The 16,061-nt window shown below is 38.2% G+C and overlaps 1 protein-coding gene across 1 annotated transcript; it reads right to left on the reverse strand.

The window, feature by feature from the left end:
- Positions 1–437: 437 nt before the first annotated feature.
- On the reverse strand, positions 438–5,590 carry LOC131227391 (myosin-binding protein 3-like). The gene is made up of 4 exons (XM_058223186.1): positions 4,187–5,590; positions 3,866–4,075; positions 1,560–3,004; positions 438–1,043 (listed from the first exon to the last, which is right to left on the reverse strand). Exons 1-3 carry the CDS (start codon positions 5,487–5,489, stop codon positions 1,590–1,592), a joined length of 2,928 nt encoding a protein of 975 aa, XP_058079169.1. The 5' UTR covers positions 5,490–5,590; the 3' UTR covers positions 438–1,043; positions 1,560–1,589.
- Between the last annotated feature and the right edge of the window lie 10,471 nt (positions 5,591–16,061).

Raw genomic sequence — 16,061 nt, forward strand, 5'->3', positions numbered from 1 at the left:
CCTTGCTAGGTCCCACAGTGATGTTTTTTGGTCATCTGAAACTTTTCATAAGATCATACAGACATGAATGAAGGGAAAAAACAAATATAATCTTGATCCAAAACTTCTATGGCCCCTAAGTATTTTTCACCAGTAGATGTTCAATTCAACCGTTTCTTATGGTGTGGTCCATTTGAACATTTTATATGTTTAATTTTTGGTCTCCAAAATAAAATTATCTTTTAAAATGGATGGACGGAGTGGATAAAATACACGAATCATGGTGGACCTCACACAGTTGACTCAGTACGCTAAGTGTAGTGAGTTACTACACAATCCGCTTCCGAAAAACTAAAGGATCCCACATATACAAACCGAAAAACTTAAAAAAATAAATTTTAAAAATAAATAAAAATAAATCAATATAAACCCTTTAAAAAAAATTGTTGCAACGGAAATTTGAGACTTTCAAAGTCACAATTACCACACATTTATAGATACAAATGAATACACATTAGGTGTGTACAAAGAGTCATAAAAAGAAAACAATACTCACAAATGTTCAAGAAAAGCCCATATGCAATAGGAAATGGATACTCCTTTACCCATTTCCCCTATAAAAAAATAAAAAGGATAAAAGAATCCTACTGCACTAATCCTATCTGTCCTTGATACTTGGATTGCCTGGCATTGGAAGGATGATTGGATTCTCCCCAGTTTTGCAAACCAAGGCATCCTGCTAGATCACTAGCATGACAGAGTGGCCTATCTACCACTCTCTGTCACATCCACCTTCCCCTGAAAATGTGATGGTGGGTCCCACAAGAGAACCCCACAAAAAACTTGGGCTTACTTAGAAAACATCAGAGAAGTGAATGCAGACTCCATTCTGGTCTGCTTGGACACAGCTTCAACATCAAACAACCAAAACAGGACCCTCCATCCATGGAGGGAGTGCCATATTTCAGATGGCCACCATCATATGAATACCATGAATCCTTTCCATGGTACGCCTTCTTCATGTGGTCTGTCAACCAACGACCGGATCAACTCAATCAAGCGACCTGCATCCATCGACAAATGAAATGTATTAAAAATTTGAATGACAATAAATAGACATAGCGATGGTATGTGTTTCTAGTTTTATATATAGATTTAACGGTTATTGATTAACTTGCATATGAGAATGTAATGTGAGTTGGTAATGCCTTCACATGCATCTCTGTGACGCTCGTCTGCAAGGTCAAATAATAGATGGGCCATAAACCCAAAAATCACAGTCGTCAAATGATCCAAACCATTCAAGCAGAAGCATGAGAGGAAGGTGGGAGAACTAAAAAATCGACCATGTTCAAATTCAATGGAAGTCCATTCAGGCAGTAAGATTGTATAGTTTCTCTGATTATTTGGCCCATGGCCCATCCATTGATGGGCCCTCTGATGAGCAGTTCGGAATTTGAACACAAATGTCACATCACTCTATGGAGTTTGTGATACTAGCATTCCTTGAAAAATGAGGGCAACAAAGTAGTGATATTACTAGAATCTTAAAAAAGAGAGTTATTTAGATGTTGTATTACCATTTAATCTTGCTCAAGTTAAGCTGAAATTCATGATAGAGCATCCCCGGTGCTCCTTACCCGAAGCTCCATGCTCCTCAGATCACGAAGATGCTGCAATATCTCTTGAAGAAGATCCATGCCCTTCTCTCCCTTCTTCAGTGAGCTGATACAATGCTTTAGAAACTCTCGGTCTGCCTCAAGAGCTTGAAGCCTCTCATAGACTTGATCCACCTCCTCTTCAATGGCAACTTTCTTGTGCTCGTCAGTGACCTTCACAACAGAATTTTGCAATTCCAATGTGTGTTTTTGCTCTTCATGTAACCCGTCTTCGTTTTCCATAGTAATTGCATCGAAAAGAGGAAGCAGCCTCTTTGCCTTGGGACCCATGTTTCTTCTCTCGTGATGCTCCGACTCATCTACACCCGATTCATCAGACGCACCATTTTCCACCCCGTTCACATCATGAATGCAGAACTCACAACGCTCACTGACAAGATTGCCATTTTCTGCAAAATGCTGAATTGGTTTGATATCCTCCAAGTGCTCCTCTTCATCATCCAATGTGAAAAGCTTCTCCTCCAATGCCTTTAGCTTCTCTAAAATGGATAGCCGCTCTTGTTCAAAATCTGCTAGTGATTCATCAAGTGTACTCAACTGCCTCACGCCTTCTAGCCCTGCTCCCAAGCTCAAGACCTCATCGACAGGGGTGTTTTGAGTACTTTCTTGCAATCTATCAATGCCATCGTCCCTCTCATTAAAATCAATGGATATGTCATCGCTGTCCCCAGCACTTGATGAAGCAGATGAGATTCTGGCCCGCCCATTAGCCTTCCCCTTCCTCATCGACCTCTTCTCTTTTGACTCATAAAGAAGAACCTTCTTACGGTATAATTCCAATTCCTTCTCAAGCTCTTGCTTATCCTTCTCCCTCCTGACCATGATCTCATTCAAAAGCTGTAACGCTTCTTGGTCATACTCGGATTGCTCTTCCATCATCCGCTGGTATTGCAATGCCTCCATCTGCATTGCAGCCTTCTCTTCCTGAAGCCGTGTTATCATTGCCATAGTCTGATTGGCCGCGATCGCTGAAGCGCTCCGCTCTTCTTCTAGTTCAGCATACAATGCGCTGAGGGCCTTACGTTCGGATCTTAGGGCTGATTTTAGGCGTTCCACAGTCACCCCCTCACCACCATCAACCTCACTTATGACACTTCCATCCAAAGACTCTGGCCCCGATTCTCTTCTCTCGAAAAGTAGTCTCTTATGTAGAGTGGAGATGCCTTCAATGTAAGTTGGCGTGTCAGGCGCTCTCTCTTCGTCTAAGTCATTAAATTCCGAACATGCAGATATATGATGGTTTGAACCTTGTCCAATCTGTGCAACCGATTCAATATCAGGAATTGGTTGAGATGATGAGCTGAAATCTCCCCTGTCCATGATTGATTCATTGGCTTGCTTCATACCTGAATATATAAAATTTACATTTAAGAGCATTTACTTGAAGAAGATCGTATCATTGACATAAGAGATGTCATTTCTAGTCTATATGCTTCTATTTATGAAAATTAAACAAATCATAATATAATGATTGAGAAATTGCAAAACAAAAGAAAAACTGGAGGTTTGTGATGATTTTGAGATCTTTTCTACTTGGTAATGTGTTATCCTTTATGTGTGAAGATAATAAATTCAGTCATTGTGGTTGAACTCTATATGAATTTCTGACCACATTTCCCATGCGGCCCTCTTATCTCTTCCTTCTCTGAGCTTGGGTTATGGAAGAAGAACCAGGGTGGTATTTGGGGGTTTCCCTCATTTGGGTTGGGCCTGTTTCATATTGAGATCCGACAGAAAGCTCCCTACCTTAACATCAAATGTAATTTTTTTGCTGTGTTTGGATGCACAGATAAATTGAATTGCAGATATCCAATTTAATAAAGCAGAAATGGCAAGATGTGCTGATGCTTTCTAGTACCCATAACAACCAAGTAGCCCTCAAATTGCATATATTTTTCTTTCCAATCCAACTTGAAAGTAATTTAAATGCAATTTGCAGCACAAACACTCAATATGAATAATGAAGGAATTGATCTTCGATTTAGTTATTTCCACTTAGTTTGACTACTAATTGCAATTCAGTTTGGTACTGCATCCAAATGCAGACCTGGTTATCTGTCCATCACCAAATCTACCCTGACACCGATTTGGCTGGCGACCATCCAAACACATGCTAAAATCCGATCTAGATTCATAACTGAACATCTCATAGAATTCAAAAATTAGAAAAAATAATAATAATAATAATCAAAATGTGGTAATAGTACCTTGGTCGTCAGCAATGGGTTCATCACTAGTAGTAGAATCGCAGGCAACGTTGTAATTATGGGAAGGCTGATTGTTCTTAAGGCAAGCCAATGAAGGAATCCGGTCATGGATTTGAGGCTGATCAATAGGTTCTTCATCACAAATCTCTCTCTCTATAAAGCTCTCGCATTTCCGCTCAGTATCTACCATATTACCATCTTCTTCAAATGCTGTATATATGTCAATGAAATATAGATTTTAGAATTTCAACAGAGAAATACAGAAACATAATAAACAGTCTATGAATTGAGAAATCAGCATCTTTCTATTTCTTCTTTTACCTGGGAATTGATCAGATTCTCTCTCTTCCATTTGAATGTCATGTTCATTGCAAGGCACAACTTGTGCTTCTGGAGTAATAGCATCTTGATTATATCCCTTTTCAAACAAATCCCCCTCAAAATCTTGAGCATTAGATATTTGTGAGCTCCCGATCCCAACCATAGTATTACAGATTTCTGATCTTGCATTATCCATGCTTTCGCCGGTTGAAAGAACAACCGCTTTCTCTTCCAAAACATTTCCCACATCGACAACAGGAGCAACATATTTCTCTAATTGTGATTTGGTTTCTTCATCACATTCTCTAGATTTTGATGAATTTTGCTTCCTCACTGTAATAGAATCAATCAATTCGATCGGAAGCAGTCGATCATCATGAAAGAATTCATTGAAACAGGGATTGACAATTTCCAAAGACGGATCTTGCATATGACATATGCGAATCGCAATCTCATTATCGCAATAAGATTGAAGAACAACAGTACCTTCCGACGGATCTTGCTCTGACTCAATGGCACCAATCTCATCTTCTCCTTCTGTCTCACAATCCAAACACTCTTCCGTCATTTTGACTTCTTCATTGGCAGAACCATCAGAAAGCATCTGATTGTCCGCCACCCCATCTCCGTGTCCAATCTCATCATCATCACAATCCGTTGGCCAATCTGATCTAGATGGATCAGAACACCCGCCATGCATACAACCATCACAATCCTCATCTCCCTCACCCTTCTCCTTGATCAAATTCCTTTTCTGAGCATAATCCAAAACATCCCAAGAATGCTTAAAAAGCAAGTAAGGTGGCGGATAGAATCGGCCACATAAGCTCTTACCACAGCAAGAACACCTCGAATCCTTCTCCCCATTCTCAATTCTCAAACCCCCATCTGCTGAAATCACACCCATATCCTTCACGATCGAGAACAATGCGATCCGACCGTCAGTTCTGCTCTGTGCAGGCCGTGAGGATGAGCAGTCCTCGCACATCCCTGCAGATTCGGCCAGCTTGCGATGATTTGAGCAGTAGCTCAATTTGGAGACCTCGATCGAGTGGGCCTCACAGAGAAGATTTCTGTAGGAATTTGGTTCGGGTTTTGGATCCAGGACTCGATCAAGCCTCGAACACCAAAGGCAGGGAGGTTTGAGGCCGAAGAAGGCAGCAAATTTGGAGATGAGGAAGGAGAAGAAGGAATTGAGAAGGAGGAGAAGGATTAGAATCCATTCGAGGAAGGTATAGATTAGAACTATAATGATTCTGTGGGTGTTTTTATGTAGCATGGTTGCGAATTTGTTGGAAGCCATGGGAGCTGGGTTTGGTTTATTTACAGAGAGAGAGAGAGAGAGAGAGAGAGAGAGAGAGAGAGAGAGAGAGAGGAGAAGAAATGGAAGAATTGAAAATGGTTCGTGGGTTTCTGAAAAAAAAAGGTTGGGAATAAAAGAAGAGAGCGAGCGAGAGAGAGAGAGAGAGAGAGAGAGAGAGAGAGAGAGAGAGAGAGAGAGAAGAAGAAGAAGAAGAAGAAGAAGAGGAGGAGAAGAAGAAGTGGAAAAGGTGAAAATGGAATTTGGGTTTATGAAGAAAGAAGGTAGGGAATAAAGAAGCAAGAGAGAGTGGAGAAGAAGAAGAAGTGAAAATGGTATTTGGGCTTATGAAGAACGAAGGTACGGAATAAAGGAGAAGAAGAAGAAGAAGATATGATACTGGTATTTGGGTTTATGAAGAAAGAAGGTGGAGGAATAACAGAGAAAGATTTGTAATCTGCAGGTAGAAGGCCAAAACATGCGTATTTAAATTACAGGTGAAATGACGGAAATAGCCCCGTTGTATAGTATGAGGAAGGAGATATTTGGGAGTAGGCATCCGGATACTTATCTCCTGATGAGTACAAATCTGATAAGTGTAAGGAGATCATAATCCTCTATATAATGGGTCCACCTTTATGTACAAATCTAAAAAATAAATAACGGGGGTTCAATAATTCGATTAAAAGTTACACAAGTCTTAAATATGGACGGTTAAAAAATATACCAACGGTTCAAATTAAAAGTATATGGATGACCCATTTGGTGAGAACACCGGCGTAGTATTTTATGCTACCAACATATCAAGCAGGAATCAATCTAATGAACGGTTCAAATCTATCCTGAAAGTGTCAGGCTGACCCATCGAAAGAGTAGGATTGGATGGATACTCGCGCGAGTAGGTATCCCATGATACCACTTGCCGGGATGTAATTAATGTAACGACCTTTTTCTGGGACCAAAATGGTAGTTTTGGGAATGGATTGGCTACTCCCCCTGACACCAGCCCCGTGGCTGATGGTCGGTGCACTGTGGGCCCCAACATGATGTATATGTTTCATCCATTCCGTTAATCCATTTTTACAAATCATTCTAGGGCTTGATACCAAAAATGAGAGGGATATAAATATCAGGTGAACCACACCACATGAAAACAATAGTGATTGGATATCCACCATTAAAATCCTCCTAAGGCCTAATGTACTGTTTATTTGACATCCAATCTGTTGATTAGGTCATACAGGCCCAGATGAAGGGAAAAAACAAAAATCATCTTGATCCAAAACTTTTATGGCCCCAAAATGTTTTCAATGGTCGAAACTCATTCAACACTGTTCCTGTAATGTGGTCCACTTGAGATTGGAATATAACTCATTTTTGGTCTCATACTGTAAAATGATCTGTAGAAATATATGGACAGCATAGATGAAATACATACATCAGGGTGGGGTCCACATAGCACCGACCACCAGCCATTGGCTGGCGTCAGGGGGAGTAGCCAATCCGTTTCCGTTGTCTTGCAAGCTGAGAAAGCAAAGAGGGTATGAATACTCCCATTAGCTGAGGTGGTGGGGCTCACCTGTGGACTACGGTGTCCCACAGTTATAAACTATTTTCAGTCCTTGGACAACCAAACTGGAGCCCCTCTCATTGTTTCTTTCCCACCTAGCTTCAATCACATTTGTAAGATCTAATCCTTTTTAAGAGCAAGTATCATAGAAGACACTACATTAATGAGTACATAACTATCATAACCGTGGCCCATCATGTCAATGGTCCAGATCACCCAAAAACTGAACCCACATGTGGGGTTAGGGTTTCAAGCACCTTCACATGCTAATCATTCATTGGCAATATTTTCTAACTGGTAATTCTAAATTGAATCATCTTATTCAATGTTGGATCCAATTTTCGGTCAAAAAATAGTTACCACCAATATGCTATGGTGTCATCACCATTAATTTGAGTACATAGATGGACAAATCTCATTGTATAAGATTTACACTGACGACAACATAGCATATGTGTTAATGAAATCTATTGTAAGGGAAAAGTTTATTTGGTACGGGACTTCTCTTAAATTTGTTATTTTGCGATTGGTAATATTGGTCAATTATTTTTTAAAATATTTTTTGAGAAATTAATCTTTAAATGGGAGTATGTCCAGGTGGTGGAACATCATACACATGCACTCTTATAACTTTTTCCAGCAATAAGTACATATCTCTTGTCTCCCTCTTGTGCATGTATGTATATTCTGTGTGCAGTAATTAAAGCCAATTTCCCTATGTTTCATCACATGCTTTCTCTTAAAGTGTTGTTTATATAAATGAAACATCTATAGAGAGTAATGTCCAATCGTTTTAAGTGAGAAATTTATTGTATAATAAAAGAGTGGAAGAGAAAGGTAAGTCATGTATTTTTTATTTTTTATTTTTTTTCTTGTTGTAGTAAAGATGAATTTCTCACTATTCCACTATATAAAAATTCACTTACTAATAAATACCCAAAAAATAAATGATATCTCTACTTGTTCTTCTCTTTATACATACCACATTTATAAAGAGAACACGTATTAAAACTTAATAGAATTAGGTTTCACTACCCCATGTATGTAGGTACTTTTGCAAGAAGGGAGGTTTCGTTTCCTAACATCCTACTTCCTAATGTTGAAAAGGCACCGCCTTAACACTTTCTAAGCTCAAAAGAGAAAATTCTCTCTCTTTGCTTCATATAACGTGCCCTTATTTGATGACATAGGTGAAAAGACATTTTTATCCTAAAATGATGTTCCTCGTCTAATATGCAAATATTGATCATTTTACCATTAAAAAAATACCCCTTATACAAAGCCAAGGTGATGGCCCATTACTCCCAACACAACGGTTATGATCTTGATAATTCATTTGGACACTTAGTCATGGATGGGCCAGGCCACGTTATCTCTCTCATTAGACAATCATTTTAATTAAATTGTTGGTTTTTAAACAAACTGAAAATAGCCCACATTTAATAAAAAGGTTCCATCAAACAGTTGGGATATTTTCGAACCAGGGCCACTGGATGTGCAATATGGATGAACAAAAGACACCCTTGTGCTCTCTAGACCATAATAAATTTCTGTTTTTTTTAATTTTTTCAATTCTTAAATAATTTTAATAAAATTTAAGTCAAGTTTGGGTGCTACCTGAAATTGCATTAATTTTCCAATTTTGTCACGCTCTTAAAAAGACAGGAAATATAATCATGTGGGGAGGCACTGATTTACTTTCTACTGCACGTGTTAATGTGTGACATGTTTTTTAAGACACGTGTGTAAGATCTAAACCATCCATCCACGAGACACATCGCCACAGGAAAGGCCTCCCATAATTTTGTAATGATGAAGATATCTGTGTGTATATGTGTATTAGTGAATAAAACCATTTTAGAGGACAGCTAAACATCTAAGTATAGCATCTTACTTTTCATGTAACGGCAGTTACACTCGGGCTAAACTGTTCCATCCTAAGTTGAGTCGTATGGACAAGTGATGCAAGGATGGACGTGATGAGGTCGGTCATTGTCTTCTTCATAGATAACTACTCTAAATCCATAGAGCTTTCCTGCACTTCTTTACAAATTCACGAGGAAAAATAAGAAATATAAATAAATTCTAATAAATTAGAAAATAGATTGATAGATGATAATAACAAAATTATAACCCTTTTCATAATCTCAAACCTACTAAGAATTTTTTGAATCAAACTCTAACTCAAATTTTCAAAAAATGTGACTTACTATAAATAATAAGCTTACTATTTATAAATTGTTGTGATTTCTACTACACTTTATTGTTTTTAGCAAAAAATAGTAAGTGTCCAATTTGGCCTAACCACGTTAATCTCCTAATTTTTCTAAGCTCATTTCATGTTGGGCACGACTCCTAAAGCTCAAAGGGTTAAGAGTTATGATTGAATTAAAACTTACTACAAATAGTAAAAACAAAATTAGAAAGAACTTTTGACCATCAATCTGATGAAATCTCACAAATCTAGCACTGCAGTCCAACATAACAGGGTTGGTTGGCTAAAGTAGTTTCTCTTATATCAAAATCATATATGTTACGTCCATTAACTCATTCCAATTTGTGAGATATGTCTGTTTTAAAGATCTGATAGTCCAGATCACTTACACCTCTGATCAAGCCTTCTCTAGTCCAGCTTGGACATGAAAGTGTCAATGAGCCTGCTCTACACCAACACATTAGGGTTCCTCGGCTCACTAGGTTCCTTTTGTTCTCAAAATATAATGAAAAATATTAAAGGATATGTTAGAAAAAAAAAAAAATCAAGAAATATATTAATATGTGAGCTAAGAATACAATAAGAAATAATATTTTTTTTTTTTAATTATTAAATTCATAAATTTTTGGGAGAGGCCCTAAATCATTAGAGACTGCAATAACTTAGGGGAAAGTGGATGGAAATTGAAAGAAAACCGTAACAAATGTTTTAGTCAGGCCAAGTTAGAGTCAGACCGAGTTAAGGGATCTGACTTGGACTGACACACACAAGCCTAAATCTCAGCCCAAGTCTATCGGCCAGCAAGACCCGCTACATCAACTCAAGCCAGGTGGTCCAACTGAGTCTGAGTTAACTCAGGCGAAATCACATCCAACTGGAAGGAGTCTTTAGCCCATGATTCCATCTTCTCTTACCAACACCACCGTTAATACACTATAAATAAATTCTAAATAAAATTAAAAAGATTAAATGTCATATATAAAAATCGTGGGTAATATTAAAAAAAATAAAGGCATATTGCCCATTTTATTTTCCTTTGTATGTAGCTTTTGGTAAACTTTGGAAGGAAGAAATGATGAGACATAGCTGTCAAGTGTACAGATGGACCATAAAAGTTTAAAATGGGAATTGCAATGATAGTGATTTGTGGTGTGAGATACACAGAGAGGAGTTATACGGTCCCCACGTTATCAGGGTCCTGATGCATCAGTTTTGTGCAAGTGAGGCTTATTTTAGTTGATCTAAACCATTAATTTGATGGACCCACCATCGATATATTATGGCTGATTCTTTAGATCCTATCTATGACTGTTATTTCAGGCCGTTGTCGTGATTTCTCTTCTCTGTTCATTTGTAGGCAACTAATCCAATGTTGGAATTGTCCGATCTTGGAGATTTTTTTTTTTTTTGGAACCATCCATCTATTGCGTGCTTGTACAGATCAACAGTCAGATACCCGAGTGGTGGGCCTTACGTGTGTGAAAAGGCGCATATAGGCACTGTTCATGTGATGGAGCATGAGGACCCTGTTATCCCTCAGGAATGAAAGTTAGGTAGTGGGATGCGATTCTTTCTTTCTCTTTTGCTTTTTGCACCCGCTTTCACCCTCCCTCCTTAGCCTTTCAAACCCTCTTTCTGTGGCAGCTTAGATCTTCTCTCTCTCCATATGGGATAAGACCATTTTGTGCGTTTGCCACCATTTACTATCTTGTGGAGACAGTTCTCATCCCATTTGGGCCATTCTGAGCATAACCCAAAAGCCACATTATGATTTGACAATCTTAACCATCTGATTTCATCTGTTGAATTTTGAACATTGACCACTTCAACAATTGATAGCTAGGATCATCTGATCAGAATGATCACACAGGTGGCCACAACTTGTATGGTATGGATTGATGTCCATGATGTCATATGTAGGGTCGATAATTGCCACAATTCAGGAATTTGTGATGAAACGAGTGTGATAAGAACATTAAAATATAAACTAACATCAATACCGGACTTGTATTTTAAGGGATGGATTGAAAAAGGCCTGATAAAAAAATTCCATTGAGTAGAGAGAGTTGCCAAAGTATCCAAAGACAGAAACAGCCCAAAGGTGGGAAAAGCTTACTCAATGCCATCAAATGCCCTTTTTCTCCGATGAGAAATCAGTTTGTAAGGTGAGGCTCACCGAAGGGAATTTTGGTCAACTGAAAAGTCCCAGTAGGGGTCCAAAATGGTGTCCTTGGGACCTCTTCCCAATATGAGGCCACCTTGGGAAACTTGAATCGTTGTTTCAATGGATCACACACACGGCCTATGGTGTAAAACGGCCTCTGTAGGGCCAATTCGAAAGAAAAGAAGAGAGAAAAGAACAGAAAAGCGAAGAGGATCTCACGTTAGCCTCCAAACGGTCTAAAGGTCACAATGAAATAGACCAAGTGTTTTTACCTGATCTAACGGAGTCCGATCCAACAGCTAGTAATCCGACACATAACAGCACTAATGAATGGAAGATCAGGAAAAGACTCTTATAGCCAATGGAAAATAAAGAGAGGACATAAGTTTCATAGAAACCTAAGGAAGGCATTCAGGGTAGAGGTGGGCACAGAACAATGCCACTCGTCCGACTCCTTTAGATCGAGTCGATTCAAACCGTGTGGGTGAGTCGATACAAATTGAGTTGGCTTTGTCTAATCCAAACTCAAACCGAGTCGAGTTCGAGTTACCTAGTAACTCGACTCGGCTCGACTCAACCCAAAATCCAACCCGATACTGACTTGACTCGATCCGAATTTCTCCATCAAACTAATAACAGAAAAACATTATATATATATATATATATATATATATATATATATATATATATATATATATATATATATATATATATATATATCAAGTGAATCTAGGTCTTGAGTTGTGATTTCAGCCCATAGATACCCGCTGCACCCAACCTGACTTGGTGCCGACTTGACTCGACCCGACTCAGTACTTGTGACCGGGTCGATTAGTACAGGCTACACCCGGACTCGAATCAGGTCAAACATGCTGGACTCAGTACCGAGTCGGGTCGAGTTCGAGTCAGGCCTATTTCAAAACCGAATCAAGTCGGATCAGCCGTAACTCGGTCCAACTCGACTCGATGCCCACCTCTAGTTCACGACTGCTTTTTCAACTAGTTGTGATCCTTCTCATAATACATGGTAGAAAATAAGTAGCTACACTTACATTGAGATATAAGCAAAATGCTCTGAAAACAAACGATTAATTAAGGTGGTGATCAAGAGCAATATAGGGCGGAACATAAATGGCCACAAGCATTTGAAAACAGGTTAATTACTTGAAAATCATAAAGATTTATTTCAAGATAGAAATGTAATCAGTGAGAAAGATATTAAAAACTCATCTTGAGTTAAAAGTATAATCAAGCATGTCTGCTAATTAGCCAATTAATTTAGAAAAGATCGTCGAGTTCAATTCCGATATGACTAATAGTATGCCTTAAAATTTTATAAATTTAGTAGATAATAAAGAGCTCAAGGTCCACATCACTACTAACACAACACTTTTCTTTAAGCGTTACACTGTATGTTCTTCATCTACCATAGACATTTATAATAATTATTATTTAATATTACTCCACCATTGCAAACCAGCTTAGATTGATTACATTAGAATTAGTTAGCCGTCACCATATGTCCACGATCACATCATCGAACGTAGAAAGATCTCTATGTCTCAAATTGATGACTAGCGAGGCCATCTTGTCATACGCCTTGAGATTTTGTTGACCATCTTGTTATGAAGTTCGATCGAAGCGACGAATAGGTTGCCATTTAACTACAATCACCTGACTATGAAGCCCAGTCGAGTGACGAATATGTGGTCGAATCACAACAACCTTACTCAGGTAATGAGATTCGAAGCTATGAACGAATAGTCATTCCCATGACTATCTTGTTATGGAGTGAGGACATGAAGTGACGAATAGGCTGCCACCCCACCAATCTTCTCACCACAAAGTACATGATTGAATAACAAACAATCAATCGTCTAACCATGAATGAATCCACCACGAAGCTCAGTTGTGTGGGGTAATGAATGAATTGTTGTTCTTAACAACCACCTCACCACTAAGTCAGCCATGCGATAAATGGATTATTGAAGATCTGCCCACCATTGGCCATTGTACCACTGAACATGTTTTAAGTGACAAATAGGTACTCTCCATAGTGACTACTATGAAGTCAGTCGAGCGATGAACAAACGACCATCTTTCCATGAACTATGATTTTTTTTGTATAAATAAGCTTAACTGTGCAACAAATGAACTATCGTCTCTAATGACCATAGTGCCACAAAGCTAGCTAACCAGGTGATCCAACTTTCATGCTTAACGGCTTTCTTACCTATGAAGTCTTATATTCTATCAGATGATGAATGTATTATCATTAGTTGTATTTTTTTTCTCACATTTTCAGTTGATTGTTCACTTAATTAAAAGTCATTTGTTTAAAGGTATAAAAAACTCATTAGAATGACGAACTCTCCCATATATCAATCGCCTAACTTTTCATAATCGGTGGCTAGATATGAGGTTGATCTATATAGCCCCAAGCTGAATTGGTATATTTTGATGCCTAAGGCTATAAGTAGAGTTGTACATGAGCTGAGCCAAACTGAGTTTGAACCAAGTTTGGTTTAGCTTGTTTATGTGACACCCCCTGTTTGAGTGTTACACGACCCGAGCTTCGAGCTTATCCCTACTGTTTGAGTTTGCTTTGGTTTAGTCCAAATATCTAAGTTGAGCCAAATCGAGCCATCAAGGTGAGCCCCATGTAACTTTTTCAATACCGACCAATTGAATCCAAGTCCAATTAAAAGACTAGTTCCATTTGAATTTTTTGTGGGGCCCACCTAAATGTATGTGTTGTATATCCATGCCACCCATCCATTTTTCTAGATCATTTTAGGACATGGACCCAAAAATGAATCAGTTCCAAATCTCAAGTAGGCCATACCACAGGAAATAGCGATCATTGAACGACACCATTATAACTTTCCTAGTGTCTTCCGTAATGTTTATTTACCATCCAAACTGCTGATAATGTCACACCGACACGGATAAAGGTGATTGACGATGAAATACTTTGTGTGGGCTACAAATTTTTTAGATCAAGCTGATATTGACACTGATGATTTCAATGGTGGTCGTTCCATAATCAATGTTTTCATGTGGTATGGCCCACTTGATATTTGGATCTACTTCATTTAATGGCATGGGCCAAAAAATGAGCTGGAAAAAGGGATAGGTGGTGTGGATATGCATCACATACATTGAGGTGGGCCCCACCATAGGAAAACAATATTGATCCAAAACTTCTATCCCCCAACAAGTTTGGATATTATGTTGTGGTCTACCGGAGCTTTGGATCTTCCTTATTTTTAGTCTCATACTGTAAAATGATCTGAAATTTTTTATGGACAGCTGGATGAAACATATATATCAAGGTGGGGCTCACAAAGCTTTGACACCAGCTACGTAGCTAGTGTTTAGGTCACCAGCTAATTCGAATCCTACTTTAGCGCATTGAGTAAACTTTGTGGGCCCACCGTCATGTGTATGTATTATCCACGCCATCCATCTATTTTTAGATATCATTCTAGGACACGATTCAAAATTGAATCATATCCAAAGCTTAAGTGGACCAAACCACATGAAAAAGTGTGCATTCATGTATATGTATTAGTATTATTCATGTCATCATGTATATATATTATCCACGTTGTCTATTTGTTTTTACATATCATTTTAAGACATGATCCCAAAATTGAATCATATTCAAAACTCAAGTGGATCACACCACAAGAAACAATGTACATACAATCGATGAGCCAAATCAAGCTGAATTAAACTGAGTTGAATTAGGCTTTTGAGCCAAGCCGAGTCGATACTGCCCCAGTTTGAGCTTAATTTGTTTTTTTTTTTTTTTAAACGAGCTTGATTTCAAGTCTTGGTTTGGTTTGAACTTCTATTCGAACTAATATAAGCTGAGCTTTTTCAAACTAATCCAAAGTCAAGCTTTTTGAGTTGGCTTGGTTTACGTCCAACTCTAGCTACAAGGCGTTAGATTTAATTCTATCCATATTTGGTTATGACACATCTAACATGTACACATCATATAAATGTTCATATTTGAGCCAAACACCAAGGTTATTAAATCTTTTATATTTGAAATTCAAAAAGCATATCACATGATTAATTGCTCTCTCACCAAGGGTGGTACTCATGTGTGGTGGAGGAGGAGATGGACAACGATTTGTGTGGTATTGTGCACTCCTAAATTGGTCCTTTAAAAGATACGGTGTCGAATTGCCTAGAAACCCACCTTGTTGGGCCCAATATGATATATATGAATTATCCATGCCCTTAATGCATTTTTTAAGTATATTTTTGGGAATGAGTCCAAAAATAGGCAGATCCAATACTCAAGTGGATCACACTGTAGGAAACAAGGGGGATTGAATATCTATAGTCGAAAAGTTATTCAAGTTTTGGATCAAGTGGATATTTGTGTTTTCCCTTCATCTAAGTATGACGTTATGAATAGGTTCGATGGCAAATAAAGATCATGGTGGATGTTACAACCCTAAATTTATGTGTACGTAAAACTGTGATTAGTGGTTAAAAAGTAAAATTTTTTTTACTTAAGAATAAAAATAGTCAATAGTTGAGTTGGTAGAGACGCTCTTAGTTTATAGAGATATTGAGGGATCGACTCTTATCGCAATCAATTTATGG

This window comes from Magnolia sinica, chromosome 15 (assembly GCF_029962835.1).
Source record: "Magnolia sinica isolate HGM2019 chromosome 15, MsV1, whole genome shotgun sequence".
NCBI classification, from domain to species: Eukaryota; Viridiplantae; Streptophyta; class Magnoliopsida; order Magnoliales; family Magnoliaceae; genus Magnolia; species Magnolia sinica.